Genomic DNA, 16,926 nt, shown 5'->3' on the forward strand with positions numbered 1-16,926 from the left:
AAGCAAGCCCCTTCTCCTTTGTTCTTCAGACTTGCCTGTGATTCACCATAGCTTGCCTGTCCTGAATTGCAATTCTCTGCTACTCCCAAATAAACCCATTTTGCTGGTAAAATAACTAGCTGCTTTATTTTTATGGTTGACAATGCCTACTGCTGATCTAATGCTCTTCCATCTGCAACACAAACTATGACATCTAGTTCTGATATAAAGTTGCTTTGGAATAAACTGGGAATAGAATCGCATTAAATGTAGTGTCTCCCAAATCATATATATACATTCTCTTATAGTCCTTAGAGCAAATTTTACTACTTTTATTCAGTGATTCATTAAGTCAGAAAACACTGAGAACTTACTACAAAATAAGATTATGCTGGGCACTGATAACACGAAGATGAATAAAGATACAATTATAGTCCTCAAGGATTCAGATTATTTGGTACAAGTAAACAGATAAATTACAATACTACGTGATAACTTTGGTGTTTGTTTACCTTGGCTGTACTACAAGATTACAAATCCCTTTGCAAACCAGAATGCTGTCTCTCTCTCCTTCCTTCCTTTCTTCTTTCCTTTCTCCCTCCGTGCCGGGTCTTAGTTGCAGCAAGTGGGATCTTTAGTTGCTGCATGTGAACTCTTACTTGCGGCCTGTGGGATCTAGTTCCCCGACCAGGGATGGAACCTGGTTGGGAGTGCAGTCTTACCCATTGGACCACCAGGAAGGTCCTGTCCTGTTCCTGTTCTTTTGTACTCAAGTGCACGAGATAGTGTTGGGCATAAAGCAGGTGTTCAATTGGCACACTTTACTATTCATTTCTGTTCAACTTTTTTTTTTTTTAATTTTTAAATTTTACCTATTTTATTTTTGGCTCTTCGTTGCTGCACGTGGGCTTTCTCTAGTTGCAGCTAGCGGGGCCTTCTCTTGTCGCGGAGCACGGGACTCTGGGCACGAGGGCTTCAGTAGTTGTGGCTTGCGGGCTCTAGAGCGCAGGCTCAGTAGTTGTGGTGCACAGGCTTAGTTGCTCTGCAGCATGTGGGATCTTCCCGGACCAGGGCTCAAACCCGTTTTCCCTGCATTGGCAGGCGGATTCTTAACCATTGAGCAACCAGGGAAGCCCCCTCTGTTCACCTTTAAAATCACTTATGGAGTGCCTGCTCCCTGGAAAGTACTGCCAGATATGTAACAGCTATTGCAATGATTATATACTGTCACAAGAAAGATTTGGGCTAAAAGATACACTAACTTAAAAGTTTCACCTTCACCCTGTCAGTTCGGATTTTCAGTGGTCAGTTTAAGTGGTTCTGCTATTTCATTCCAAAAAAGCATAGCTCCGCTTTGCCGAAAATCTGATTTACGCTTTCGCGTCCAGCAGCTAACTTTCTGACGCCTGGGGAGCCCCGGCCTCAGCGCGCGCTTGCGCGCATGCGCGCGCACCCTCGCCTCTCCAGGGGTGGCTGGCGCGCGGGCGCGGGCGCACACGCCCTCGCCTCGCGTTGAGCGTCCGACCCCAGCCCCCGGCGCGGGCACCGAGCACCTCCAGCCACCGGCGTCCGCGGGAGCGCGCGGACTGGCGGGCGCGCCGGGCTGTTGGGTGGCTGCGAACCGGCGCCAGCCATGTCAGCCTCAGGAGTGGCGGTGCTGCTGTCTTGGCTGAGCTGTTGCGGCTCGGCTCTGTGGAGGTAAAGAGACGCCAGTCGCGGGCAAGGGGGGCGCCCCTGGGGCCGGACAGGCGGGGACCCACCCCGGCGCCTCAGCGTCCCGGGGCCAGGCGCTCTTGTAGACCACAGCCTGGTCTCCCAGTTCCCCCAACACCAGCCCCGGCTCCCCCCGCCCCTTCCGAGAGTTTTCAGTGAATGAGGGCGGGAAATGAGGGCACGCTGTTAGGACTTGGCTGTCTCCTCAAGTTCCCGCCGTAGGGTCGCGGTACCTTCACGTCGCCATCCCCTGGACCCCACTGTACCCTTTTGCCAGAGGGAAGAGAAGCACAGGAGAACCAAAAAGTGTCCACCAGAAATGGCGGGGGCGGGGCGGGGGGTGCGGGCGCTTCACTAGGGTAACAGGGTAGTTGATGGTTTACGTTAGGTAGTTGTGGTTGAATGATTTGTAAGAGAGTGCTTTATAATATACACTCTACAAACGTAAGGGTATGTAATTCCCGCATAAAGTGGGTTGATTTGGGGAAGGAAAACTTTAAAGTTCTGAGAGATCCTCCATGCAAGTTTGCTTTTTGGTCAACATTAGGTGACTACTGGATTGGAAAGTGTATCAAAATATTTTAGATTTTCAACACAGGTTAAAATACAGATGATTAACCAGAAAAATCAGATTTTGCGAATATTCTGTTTAATGGAGGCTTTGCTATAACAGTTATTATTACCTTCTAACATTAAGATGTAAGGATACCCACAATAAATCAAACTATTATAGAGGTTTCAGAAGGAAGGGATCCATGGCATCTCAATGGACAGATGGAGAGTTCAAATAGAGTGAGAGTAGCCGTTGGAAAGGATTATTGAAGTACTGAGAAAAAGTAAAAACGTAGCATTCTGACAAAACTTTGTAAACCTTCATTTTCTTCTTTATAAAATGATGATGATTAAACCTGTCTCATGTGGTTGTTGTGAGGCTTGAATACAATGATATATTTCAAGCTCTCAACACATGCCTGTATCAATAAATTATGGTAGCTGATATTATTCAGGTTCACCTGTGAACCTAGGGAGTTTATAACGTTTGTTATGTTGTACACCAGAAGTCATCAATTTTAGCATAAAGGACCAGATATTAAATATTTTAGGCTTTTCAGTCAATGCAGTCTATATTTTAGCCACTCAACTCTGCTATTGTAGGGGACAGCATACACCAACAATAGTAAACAAAGGGCTTGGCTGTGTGCAAATACAAATCCGTTTACAAAAACAGATGGGATTTGGCCCAAAGACGGTAGTTTGCCAACTCCTGGTGTACATTCATAATTAAGGAAATGCTAAATTTCAATTAGAGGTTAGAGAAGACAAAAATGGTATTTTTTTGTCATGGTAGTCACAGATTCCCTGAATTTTAGTTCTTAATAAGGTGTGCTTTTAAAGGACAAGATTTCTTAAACTTAATATAATGAATTGTATTTTATTGTTAATAATAAACCCTTTGGGGGGTGGGGGAGTTGAGAATTCCAGGGTAGATGTTTTATTTAAGAAATATTTCCCTGCTCCGAGGTCTTAGAGGTATTTACTTAAAATTTCTACCAATGTTACTGAACTTGGGTCTGCTGGCTGGTGCGCAGTAAATCCAATCTACTGACACTGGGTTGTGGTGAAGGAAAGTTCAGCATTTATTGCAGGTACAAGGAAGCAATAAATGCTCAAGACCTGAACTCACCAATGGACTTCACGGAAGGGTTTTTAAAGACGGTTTGAGGGTGAGGGACTCAGGGTATATGATTAGCTTGTGCACAATTCTCTTATTGGTTGTTGGTGAAGTAACAGGGTAGTATTTTGGGAATCTCAGTCATCAGCCTTCTGGTTCCAACCAATCTGGAGTCTATGTACTGGTGGTGAGCATGCAGTTAACCTCTTCCTTCTGGTGGGGGTTTTAGTGTCTGCAAAACAACTCAGGAATGTGCATCAGGCACTGTTATCTATATCCTTCAGGGAGGCACTAAAGATTTTGTGACTGCTATATGGCTGATCTATTATTTAAATTGTTACCAGCTCTTGTAGCCCAATTGCTGTTGTTTGTTACTGCGTGTTCACATTCTTTCATTAATGCTTGAGCCAGCCTTTTGAGACTCAGGGGAGGCATGGGAGACTAAAGCTTTTCTATAAGCAAGAGGCAAGTAGAGGATGTAGGGGGGAGAAGTCTGTCCCAGGAAGGCCCCATAGGGTCCTGCTTGGTTACACTAAGAGTATTAACATTTGGTTTTTGATATTTCTTATCCCAATGGAGTTGATTTTCTTAAATGATCTAAGGTAGGAATGCAGTTCCTTCTTTTTCCTTGTGGATCCAGATCTATTTTTCACCTCCATTTTCCTCAGTTGATCTGACATATCACCTCTACAAAACTGTCCTATACAAAACTTCCATATGGACATATGCCTACTCTGAGTTTACTATTCTGCTCTGTTCCATTGGTCAGTTTGTCTATTGATGCACCAATAACACAATGTTTTAAGTCATCATATCTAGTAGGGCAAGTCTTCCCTATTCTTTTCGAGAAGGGTTCTGATCATTCTTGGACTTTTACACTTTAACATAAATTTTAGAATCAGATTGTCAAGTACTATGAAAAACTCAGGATTTTGCTTGGATTTGCAGTGAATCTGTTTCTATAGATGGGAAGAAATGACATCTATATGAATATTAAATCTTCCTATCCAGTGAGCATTGTTTATCTCTATTTAGATCTTCTGTAGAAATGGGTTCTGTTTCCTCCTTTTCAATCTTAATTTATTTTTCTTATCGTATTGGCTAAGGCCTCCAACACAGTGTTGAATAGACATGGTAATAGTGGCATCCTTCTCTCATTCCAAATTTTTAAGGGGATGGTACTAATTGCCATCTAGGATATTGTTTGCTCTAGGTGTTCTGTAGATGGTTTTTATCGTGGTTAAGAAACTTTCTTCGCATTTCTTCTTTAGTAAATTTTTTAAATTATGAATTTATATGAAATTTTATTACTTTTTTTACCTATTGAAACAATTGTGTTTTATTCCCTCTTTAAAATGTGTGGTGAGTTTCATTTGTAGAGTTTTCTAATAAAGTCATCTTTGCATACATAAGATAAGTGCAACTTGGTCATGGTTTATTATCTCTTTATACTTCGTTGTATTCAATTTGTAAATATTTTCTTTAGGATTTTATGTCTATATTTTTCTTTTTCATAATGTCTTAGGTTGGTTTTGATATCAGTGTTACACTAGCTTTACAAAATGAGTTGGAGAGTATTATCTCTTTTTCAGTTCTTTGGAAAAATTTGTATAGGATTAGGATAACTTTTCCTTGAATGTTGTGATTGGACTCATATGTTAAACCCCTGAGCGTAAGTGTTTTAGTGTAGATTTTAAAGTACCACTTCAAATCATTTAATGTCTTGTCAGAAGCTTGTCTGTTTTACCTATCTTTGTGTTTTTGTTTTCTATTTTATTGATTTCTGTTTTCATTTTTCTCCCTTTTATTTTCATTAGGCTTATTCTGATATTTTTTCTCAAATATCTTAAGCCAGACATTTAGCTCACAGTTTTTGGTCTTTATTCTTTTCTAATATGGCATTTAAAGGTATTAATACCCCATATAGTACTCCTTTGCTGTATCCCATAAGAAATGATATGTAATCATTTCATTATCATTCACTTCTAGACATTTTTAACTATAATCACTATTTCTTCTGTAACCCTCGAATTATTTAGAAGTTTGTTTTTTATTCCAAATATGTAAATATTTGATTATATTTTTGTTAATAACTTCTCCATTAATTGTACTATAATCATAGAGCAAGGTCCACATGATACCTATTCTTTGAAATTTGTTGAGACTTGCTTTATGTCCTAATAGATGATCAGTTATTCTAAATGTTCCATATGCACTTGAAAAGAATATGTTTTCTCATGCTCTACTATTCTGTTGGGTCACACTTATAATGGATTGATCTTCTTTGTCCCTGAAAACACTTTTAGTCTCAAAGTCTTTTTTTCTGTTAGATTAATATATCCAGTGGGGGTTGGACTTTCTTTGGGAATCCTGTGCTTCCTGCAATATATGGTTGTCCCACATGAATGATTTAGCATATGCTTCTGTCAGATGCCCAAGAGTATGACCTATTGAAGACCAATTCCAGGACAGATATAGTAGGATGAATAAGGGGTTTGAGAGAAAATGGTTTACCCAAAGAATATATTTTTTAGGCTGGATAGAGAGAGAAAAAGTGAAGTCAGGAAGGGACTTATCTCCTAGGAGATGAAGGAAGGGGTAAAAGTCAAGAATTCTCTTTGATTTTGAAGAACTGGTAGAGTGGGAATACACTAGAGAGAATAAGAAAGGTACATTTTTGGAGTCCCAGAGTGAGATGACACTGTCCTTTTCATTAAAAAATTGTCCTAGCACATGGGCCATCTGCACACCCACACCTTTGATCATTCCAGATCCATTTCCAACAATAACACAGTAAATATTTGACATAATTAAGGAAGCAGGAATGAGAAGGTGTTATTATAGTTGTCTGTGATGAAGTTAATAAATTAAATACGACTCCTTTAGCTACTGTTCCCTCCATAACCTGTACCCAGCCTTAGTAGGAGTTGGAAGCTGATAAAGGAGAAGGTGGGGAAAAGGGCTTGTCAGAGAAGGTAGTTTTATTATTTAGCTACCAGGTTTCATTCACAAATTGCCCAGGTTAACTTTGTAAATTAAAATACAAAATTTTTCACTTGTATTTTTCTCTTTCCTAAGGTTTCTGTCTTTCTTACTATAGTGAAAGAGGTCTTAGATTCATAAGTGGGAGGTGGTTCATACTTACTTGAAAAGAGACCTTTGATGAAAGTATATTCCATTTTAATTTATACGGATATATAAAAATACATTAAAATGTTTTTATATTTGATCTGCAATCTGCATATAGATAAAATATGTTTCATTATAAATAATAAGATATATTGCATTATGTGACTGACATCTATTAAAAGAGTTACATAGTGATATCCCAGCAATTCCACATACAAATACACACAGAAATTGCCTCTGATTTAAGATTTTAAGGATGGAGCAATTCCAGTGGCAATTAAGTGTGTAATGTAGACATGGAATAGATTACTGAAGCAAAGGGAAGGTAAAGGGAATTTCAAGATGATGCTTTATGATAGCCACTGGCCTCATCTGGCTTTTGAGCACTCGAAATGTGGCTAGTCAAAATTGAGATGTTTTGTTAGTGTAGTATATACACCAGATTTCAAAGACTTAGTACCAAAAAAAAGAATACTTTTGAATAAAATATATTATTAGAAGCAATATCACTTGTTTTTTCTCACTTTTTTAATGTGGCTACTAGAAAACCTTCAATTCCATAGGTGGCTCACATTATATTTTTATTGGAGAGTGGATAAATCATATAGACAGAAATTAAAGTACTCTGAATTATAGCGAGAAATGATAATGAACAAGGACTCATAGAAATTTGCTCTTTACTTCATTGCTTCAAATAAGAAATACTGTTTTTTTGATTTTCAATCTTTATTCATTTTATTTTAACTCAGTTTACAGGTGAAGGAGTTAGAGCCAATATTCTTCAACAGTTTTTATTCTAAAACAAAAACAAGATGTAAAAGTATTTACTTTTTGCTATAGTGTCTTCAGATACTGAGCAACCTTGAGCGCACCTTGAGTTATGGGTAGATGTTGCTGATATTCCCAGTTTTAGCCTCGACTATACTTTCTAAGAAGGTGCTTGGGCAGAAATGTAAAGCTCATGGCAGCTCAGGCATGCTCTGACCAAGTATAGAATCCCTTTTATTTGGGGGAGAAATTAGTTTTAGTATTCATATTTGACATTTTCCTCTGCAGGTATTCCAGTAACAGCCCAAACTACCACATTTTTAGTACCAGAAGTACCGTAAGTGTTTACTTTTTAAAACTATAATTATTAATTTTTTTGACTTCACAGCAGAGAGCAAAGTTAATCATACTCAGTCATACAGCACAGTGTCATTCTTTTATTTTTATTTTATTTCCTCATCCTATATATCTTCCTAATATAAATTCCCCCTCCAATAAATGTCTTTAAATATGTATTTAGCAAAAATAGGTAGTGTTGTTTTGAGTGTTTTTGTGATTCAACATTCACAAAACGGTGTTATGATACAGATAGGATGACCATGCAGTATATTGTTAAACTACTGAGAATTAAAGATAGTGCTATTAACAGTTATGCTGGGACAATAGGTATAAATCGGAACTGTCTAGACAAACCAGGATGCGTGGTCACCCAAGCCATAGACTTCCCTCTCTACATTACTTTTTAAATTCAACATTGTCTAGTTCATTTCTTCTTAATGCTGCCTGATTACTAGTGTGTGTGTATATTATTTATCTATTCCACCCCCTAGTGATGGATGAATGGCTTCCTACCACCACAAAAAACATTGTGATGAATGCCCTTCTACATGTCCTTTTATGAATCTGTGCAATAATTTTTCAGCTATGGTTGGTAGGACATAGGGAAACAGACACCTAACTTAACTAAATTCTGCAAGATTTCTTCCAAAATGGCAATCACAATTTATATTCTTACCCAGTGAACATCTTCACCAGAATTTGGTATTATTGAATTTCCCATTTTTTTAACCAATCTCATTACTACATAGTAATAGTTTACTGCTGTTGTTATTTTCAATTCTCTGATGACTAGTGATTTTGAGCATCATTTCTCATATTTATGCAGGATTCTCCTGTGAATTGCCTTTTCATTTTTCATTTTTGCCCATTTTCCACTTAATTTTCTGCCCTTTTCTCGTTACAGAGCATTGTCTACGTTCCATTCTATGTATTAGTCAAATGTTGATTTTAAATATTTTAGTTATCATTTCCTAGCCTCTCATCTACTCATCTAACCATTGACTTTGTCCATGGATACTTTATTTTTTAAAAAGATGACTTTTGTTGAGCCATCCCCTCCCTTATTTGATGTTACAGTTTATACTTTTTTGGAATTTTATTTAAGAAAAAATTTTGCCTACCCTGCCTTGCAAAGATTTTTATCCTACATTTTCTTTTATATGATTTATATTTTTACTTTTCAAATAAAGGTCATAAGTAATATCTGGAGTCCACCTTGTATATAATATAAGGTAGACATTTACATTACTTTCTCCATAGAATGAACCAGCATGTATTTAAAAATTTATTGTTTCCTTATTATTTTTTCTGGTATCATCTTTGTTTTATATATGGATGTGTTGAGTTCTGAACTTCTTTTCTATTGGTAGATTTGACTGATCCTCTCTGCAACATGTTTCATGTAGTTGGAGTTTCAATTCTATATATTATTCCCTTGAATTAACATACAACAATATATATATATCATTCTACTCTAGATAAACAATCAGTTTTTTCCATTTTTAGTCTACTGTGATTAGGGCTGCTATGAACATTCTTATGCCTATTTTCTGCTTAACATATGGATGTATTTCTGCTGGGTGTATACCTAGGTGTGGAATTGATAAGTCATAAGGCATGTGCATATGTTCAGCTTTAGTAGATGGTGCCAAAAGATTTTACAAAGTAATTGTATCAGTTTACATTCATATTCTATTTACAGATATTGTTATATTTACATTATTCAAAACCAGGCAAAAGGAATCTATGTAAACTATATTTCCTTTTTTTAATTTTTATTTTATATTGGAGTGGAGCTGATTAACAATGTTGTGTTAGTTTCAGGTGTACAGCAAAGTGATTCAGTTATACATATACATGTATCTATTCTTTTTCAAATTCTTTTCCCATTTAGGTTATTAAAACTATATTTCCTTTTAAAATGTGCATTTGTCTTAAAATTTATTGCTATCCATTTCTTTATAATCTTTGCATATCACTTAAATTTCTATTTGTAGTTATTTTATTTCTCTAATATTCTTTGTTTATGTACTTCATCTTTTTTTCTTGAAGAACTTTGTTATATGATTGACCATTTTATTAATCTTTTTTTAAATCACCCTTTTTCTTTTCTACTGTTCCTTTATTACTTTTATATAGGTGACAGAAATGTTTCATCTTTAATTGATAATTGGTCCCCCAAACAATGAAGTTATGTCATTGCAGAAATGCAGATTAGGAGCCAGAGTTTGATTATCAGAGCAGAAGTTAGATAAAAGTCAAGAGAGTAGATGATAAAACCAGCGGTATTGTGCTTGCTTGAAAGTAATATTCAGAGAAAGAAAGAAAATATTAAGTATGCATAATACTTCAGGGATTAAGTAGTCCATGAATCTTCTTGATGGAAAGCATTTTAAAAAGTCCCTCCCCACCTTTTTGCTTTTCCTGAAATTTCAGCATGAGGATTGGCACACATGAAGGCGCTCTTAGGGAACATACACTGTTGGATACTGTCTTTGCACTCTCCCTCTGCCTCATTACAGTTCATTGGTATTTCTGATATAGGAGCTTGTACACTCATCTGGAGCCCTGATTTTTGTGGCTGCTGCCCTGGAATCACCACAGATTGCCTGCGTCTGGTGGCCAGTGGGGCTTATATGCTTGCAATCCCACAGGACAGTATATATTTGCACACTTTAAAAGCTGCTGCCTGAGGATCTGGATGCTAATCAGCATGAATCTAGGTGCTGACAGATTCTCCCCTTTGGGACACTGACAGGTCTTGGCACATCCTCAACTACTAGGAGCTATTAAAAATAAAATAGGCTGCTTGGACAATCACAAAGAGAGATAACCAAGAGCTAAGGCAGGGTTGAACAGTAGGCTCATCTCCTACACAAGGCCATGCCTTCAAGACTGGGAGAGATGGTAGTTCCATCTACTGTAGAAATCAACAAAGAGTCAAGGAAAATGAAATAACAGAGGAATATGTTCCAAACAAAAGAATAAGATAAAACCTTAGGGGAAAAAAAAAAACCTTAAAGAAATGGAGATAAGTCATTTACCTGATAATGGTTGGGGAGAGGAATAAAGATGGCAGAGTAGAAGGATGTGGAACTCACCTCCTCCCACAAATGCATCAAAAATACATCTACATTGGAACAGTTCTCACACAATACCTACTGAACACTAGCAGAAGACCTCAAAAACCTGAAAGGACAAGAAAGATCTCCACATAACCAGGTAGGATGAAAGGAAAAACAAAAGAGGAAGTGGGACAGGACTGGCACCCCTGGGAGGGAGCTGTGAAAAAGGAAAGGTTCCTGCACCCTGGGAAGCCCCCTCCCTGGTGGGGAGATCAGCCAGGACAGAAAGGGTGCTTCACATGCTCAGAGGAGAGTGCATCAACTGGTTTGTGGCAGGCAGAACAGAGACCTACACAGATGGTCGTGCCACCACCCTGCATGCCCCAGCCTGAGACACGCATCCACTGGTATGGGTGGGGACTGGGTGCTGAAACTCAGGTTTTAGAGGACTGGTGTTGGCTGTGCAGAGAAGACAGCCTGAAGGGGCTGGAGTGTATTACAGCCACAACCAGGGCTGTTTGCGGAAGAAGCCCAGGCCTACCTAGAAACAAAGCTCCATTGTTAAGTGGTGCACAAAGGGAGGAGTGGGGTTGCCATAGCAGCCTCTTTCTCCTGGCACCAGCCCCCACCTCCATGCACCAGCCTCCACCTCCTTGGGCTCCAGGAGTGCATGCTCCATCCACCACCTCAGGAGGCTCCTGCCTAGCAGACTCCTACTCCCTTGCCGCTGCCAGGGCAGGCTCGCAAGCCCCAGCCACCACCTTGGTGGGCTCACGCCTAAGCAGGCTCTGGCACCAGCCGCCACCTTGGCAGGCTCCGGGAGCAGGCCAGTGGGTTGCCCACATGCAGAGGCTGGGCTGAAATCATAGTTGAGCCCCAGGGCTGTGTGACTTAGGAAGTAGGGCTGGAATCTCTCCCCGTGGCTATGTGAGCCCCTGATTTACACCTCCACCATCAGCTTTGTAAATTCAGCGCCACCATCGGCTTTGTAAATTCAGCGCCTGTAGGACATCCGAGCAGACAATGGGTGCTCCCATGGCTGGGATGGGACTGGTCTTAGCAGCTGTGGGCTTTGTGGGTGCATGCACATGGGGGCTGACCCAGGTCAGGATCTGGGCTGCCTCCATAGCTTGCACAGCAGGTCCAGGTGCATGACTACTCCAGTCCTGGCACCTGACTTCAGTGGATCAGTGCTGGTGGCCTTGTGAAAACAATGCCTGAGAGACATGAGGGCTGATTGCCGGCATGCCCATGGTTGAGGCGGGGCTGAGCGCAGTGCCAACAACTGTGTACTTTGTGAGCCTGCACAACGGGCGAAAGGTGACACAACAGAGCACACTCACCAGTGAACAGCTCTGGCAGAAGAATATTCAGTGGCTCCTCTCCCAGTGAGAGCACTCCAATCCCACATACCATGCACTGCAGTTCAGAAACGCAGCTCAGAAATGGATCTGGGGCTTCTATTCCTAAAACTAAGGAGCAGACCTTGCCCCTGACAGGGCAGTGACAACCACAGAGCAAAGAGGAGGACCTGCTCAACATCCAGTGCAGGCTCTGGCCACCACAACACCAGTCATACCTCCTATCAAGGGGATAACAGCCAGCACACACCAAGGAAAGAGGCGGCAGGCATCCATACTCAAAACAGCACTTGCACCAAAAATGTTAAACCCATACAGTCTACACAAGGGACGCTCCCACATAAAAATAGCCCTCCAAGACCACAGTGGATATTGTTTCTCCTAAATTCATAGAGCAAGAGAAATATACGTAAAATGAAGAAGCAGAGGAACCACTCCAAATTAAAAGATCAAGGGAATTCCCCTGAAAGAACAAACTATGAAACAGCCCTTTTCAGTCTAATAGACACTGAGTTCAAAAAGGAGATAATGAAAATGCTTAAGGAATTAAGAAGGGCTATTGATAGATATGCAGGTTACTGTAAAAAGAAAGTCGAAACTATAAAAAGGAACTAGGAAAAATTAGAGAACTCATTTGCCAAGATACAAGCTGAGCTAAAGGCAATGAATAGCAGAGTGAATAAGGCAACAGAACTAATAAGTGATCTGGAAGATTAAATAATGGAAATCACACAATCAGAACAGCAGACAGAAAACCAAGTGAAAAAAAAAAAAGAAAGCAATATAAAAGACCTATGGGATAATATAGAGCATGCCAATCTATGCGTAATGGGGATCCTAGAAGGAGAAGAAAGAGAAAGGGGAATTGAAAATGTATTTGAAGAAATTATGGCTGAAAACTCCCCACACCTAAAGAAGGAAACAGATATCCAGGTACAGGAAGCACAGAGGGTCCTGAACAAGATGAACCCAAACAGACCTACACCAAGACATATTATAATTAAAATGGCAAAAGTTAAAGAGAGGATTCTAAAGCCAGCAAGATAAAACCACAGAGTTAATTACAAGGGAACCCCCATAGGCTATCAGCTGATTTCTTTACAGAAAAGTTGTGGGCCAGAAGGGAGTGGCAAGGCATATTCAAAGTCCTAAAAGGGAAAAATCTGTAACCTAGGATACTCTGCCCAGCAAGATTATCATTTAGAATAGAAGGAGAAATAAAGAATTTCTCAGAGGGGAGCTTTCAGGTGGCAGAAGAGTAAGACGTGGAGATCATCCTCCTCTCCACAAATACATCAGAGATACACCTACATGTGGAATGGCTCCTATAGAACACCTACTGAACGCTGGCAGAAGACCTCAGACCTCCCAAAAGGCAAGAAACTCCCCATGTACCTGGGTAGGGCAAAAGAAAAAATAAAAAACAGAGACAAAAGAATAGGGATGGGACCTACACCACCGGGAGGGAGCTGTGAAGGAGGAAAGGTTTCCACACACTAGGAAGCCCCTTCATGGGCAGACACTGTGGGTGACGGAGGGGGGGAGCTTTGGAGCCACAGAGGAGAGCGCAGCAACAGGGGTGCAGAGGGCAAAGCGGAGAGATTCCCCCACAGAGGATCGGTGCCGACCAGCACTCAACAGCCCAAGAGGCTTGTCTGCTCACCCACTGGGGTGGGCGGGGGCTGGGAGCTGAGGCTCGGGCTTCGGTTGGATCCCAGGGAGAGGACCGGGGTTGGCTGCATGAACACAGCCTGAAGGGGGCTAGTATGCCATGGCTAGCCGGGAGGGAGTCCGGGAAAAAGTCTGGACCTGCCGAAGAGGCAACAGACTTTTTCTTCCCTCTTTGTTTCCTGGTGCACGAGGAGAGGGGATTAAGAGCGCTGCTTAAAGGAGCTCCAGAGATGGGCGCGAGCCGCGGCTATCAGCGTGGACCACAGAGATGGTCATGGGACTCTAAGGCTGCTGCTGCTGCCACCAAGAAGCCTGTGTGCAAGCACAGGTCACTCTCCACACCTCCACTCCCGGGAGACTGTGCAGCCCAACACTGCCAGGGTCCCGTGATCCAGGGACAACTTCCCTGGGAGAACACACGGCACACCTCCAGCTGTTGCAACATCATGCCGGCCTCCGCAGGCTTGCCCGGCATCCGTACCTCCCTCCCCCTGGCGTGAGTGAGCCAGAGCCCCCGAATCAGCTGATCCTTTAACCACATCCTGTCTGAGCGAAGAACAGATGCCCTCAGGCGACCTACACGCAGAGGCGGGTGCAAATCCAAAGCTGAACCGTGGGAGCTGTGCGAACAAAGAAGAGAAAGGGAAATTTCTCCCAGCAGCCTCAGGAGCAGCGGATTGAATCTCCACAATCAACTTGATGTACCCTGCATCTGTGGAATACCTGAATAGACAACGAATCATCCCAAGTTGAGGAGATGGACTTTGGGAGCAAAAGATAAATTTTTTTTCCCTTTTTTTCTTTTTGTGAGTGTGTATGTGTATGCATCTGTGTGTGATTTTGTCTGTATAGCTTTGCTTTTACCATTTGTCCTAGGGTTCTGTCCGTCCATTTTTTTGTTTTTGTTTTTTTACTTTAAAGAATTTTTTTCTTAATAATTATTTTTTATTTTAATAACTTTATTTTATATTATTTTATTTCATTTTATCCCTTCCCTTCCTTCCTTTCTTTCTTTCTTTCTTTCTTTCTTTCTTTCTTTCTTTCTTTTGTTCATTCGTTCATTCGTTTTTTCTCCCTTTTATTCTGAGCCATGTGGATGAAAGGCTCTTGGTGCTCCAGCCAGGCATCAGCTCTGTGCCTCTGAGGTAGGAGAGCCAACGTCAGGACACTGGTCCACAAGAGACCTCCCAGCTCCACGTAATATCAAACGGCGAAAATCTCCCAGAGATCTCCATCTGAACGCCAAGACCCGGCTTCACTCAACAACCAGCAAGCTACAGTGCTGGACACCCTATGGCAAACAACTACCAAGACAGGAACACAACCCCAGCCATTAGCAGAGAGGCTGCCTAAAATCATAATAGGGCCATAGACACCCCAAAACACACCACCAGACGTGGACCTGCCCATCAGAAAGACAAGATCCAGCCTCATCCAACAGAACACAGGCACTAGTCCCCTCCACCAGGAAGCCTACACAACCCACTGAACCAACCTTAGCCACTGGGGACAGACACCAAAAAAAAAGGGAACTACGAACCTGCAGCCTGCGAAAAGGAGACCCCAAACACAATAAGTTAGGCAAAATGAGAAGAGAGAAAAACACAGCAGAAGAAGGAGCAAGGTAAAAACCCACCAGACCAAACAAATGAAGAGGAAATAGGCAGTCTACCTGAAACAGAATTCAGAATAATGATAGTAAAGGTGATTCAAAATCTTGGAAATAGAATAGAGAAAATACAAGAAATGTTAAACAAGGACGTAGAAGAACTAAAGAGCAAACAAACAATGATGAACACAATACAGGAAATTAAAAATTCTCTAGAAGGGATCAATAGCAGAATAACTGAGGCAGAAGAACGGATAAGTGACCTGGAAGATAAAATAGTGGAAATAACTACTGCAGAGCAGAATAAAGAAAAAAGAATGAAAAGAACTGAGGACAGTCTCAGAGACCTCTGGGACAACATTAAACGCACCAACATTCGAATTATAGGGGTCCCAGAAGAAGAAGAGAAAAAGAAAGGGACTGAGAAAATATTTGAAGGGATTATAGTTGAAAACGTCCCTAATATGGGAAAATAAATAGTTAATCAAGTCCAGGAAGCACAAAGAGTCCCATACAGGAGAAATCCAAGGAGAAACACGCCAAGACACTTATTAATCAAACTATCAAAAATTAAATACAAAGAAAAAATATTAAAAGCAGCAAGGGAAAAACAACAAATAACACACAAGGGAATCCCCGTAAGGTTAACAGCTGATCTTTCAACAGAAACTCTGCAAGCCAGAAAGGAGTGGCAGGACATTTTTAAAGTGATGAAGGAGAAAACCTTACAACCAAAATTACTCTACCCAGCAAGGATCTCATTCATATTTGATGGAGAAATTAAAACCTTTACAGACAAGCAAAAGATAAGAGAATTCAGCACCACCAAACCAGCTTTACAACAAATGCTAAAAGAACTTCTCTAGGCAGGAAACGCAAGAGAAGGAAAAGACCTACAATAACAAACCCAAGACAATTAAGAAAATGGGAATAGGAACATACATATCGATAATTACCTTAAATGTAAATGGATTAAATGCTCCAACCAAAAGACATAGACTGGCTGAATGGATACTAAAACAAGATCCATATATATGCTGTCTACAAGAGACCCACTTCAGACCTAGGGACACATACAGACTGAAAGTGAGGGGATGGAAAAAGATATTCCAGGCAAATGGAAATCAAAAGAAAGCTGGAGTAGCAATTCTCATATCAGGCGAAATAGACTTTAAAATAAAGACTATTACAAGACACAAGGAAGGACACTACATAATCAAGGGATCGATCCAAGAAGAAGATATAACAATTGTAAATATTTATGCACCCAACATAGGAGCACCTCAATGCATAAGGCAAATACTAACAGCTATAAAAGGGGAAATCGACAGTAACACAATCATAGTAGGGGACTTTAACACACCACCTTCACCAATGGACAGATCATCCAAAATGAAAATAAATAAGGAAACACAACCTTTAAATGATACATTAAGCAAGATGGACTTAATTGATATTTATAGGACATTCCATCCAAAAACAACAGAATACCCTTTCTTCTCAAGTGTCCATGGAACATTCTCCAGGAAAGATCATATCTTGGGTCACAAATCAAGCCTTGGTAAATTTAAGAAAATTGAAATCGTATCAAGTACCTTTTCCGACCACAATGCTGTGAGA

The 16,926-nt window shown here is 40.6% G+C and overlaps 1 protein-coding gene across 1 annotated transcript in view; it reads left to right on the plus strand.

The window, feature by feature from the left end:
* Positions 1-1,481: 1,481 nt before the first annotated feature.
* Positions 1,482-16,926, plus strand: part of CATSPERE (catsper channel auxiliary subunit epsilon) — a 264,815-nt gene continuing 249,370 nt past the window's right edge. The window contains exons 1-2 of the mRNA XM_059940988.1: positions 1,482-1,677; positions 7,550-7,598. Coding sequence (XP_059796971.1) covers positions 1,613-1,677; positions 7,550-7,598 — 114 coding nt within the window. The 5' untranslated portion in view covers positions 1,482-1,612. The remainder of the gene's footprint in view (positions 1,678-7,549; positions 7,599-16,926) is intronic.

The sequence above is a fragment of the Balaenoptera ricei genome, chromosome 1 (assembly GCF_028023285.1).
Source record: "Balaenoptera ricei isolate mBalRic1 chromosome 1, mBalRic1.hap2, whole genome shotgun sequence".
NCBI classification, from domain to species: domain Eukaryota; kingdom Metazoa; phylum Chordata; class Mammalia; order Artiodactyla; family Balaenopteridae; genus Balaenoptera; species Balaenoptera ricei.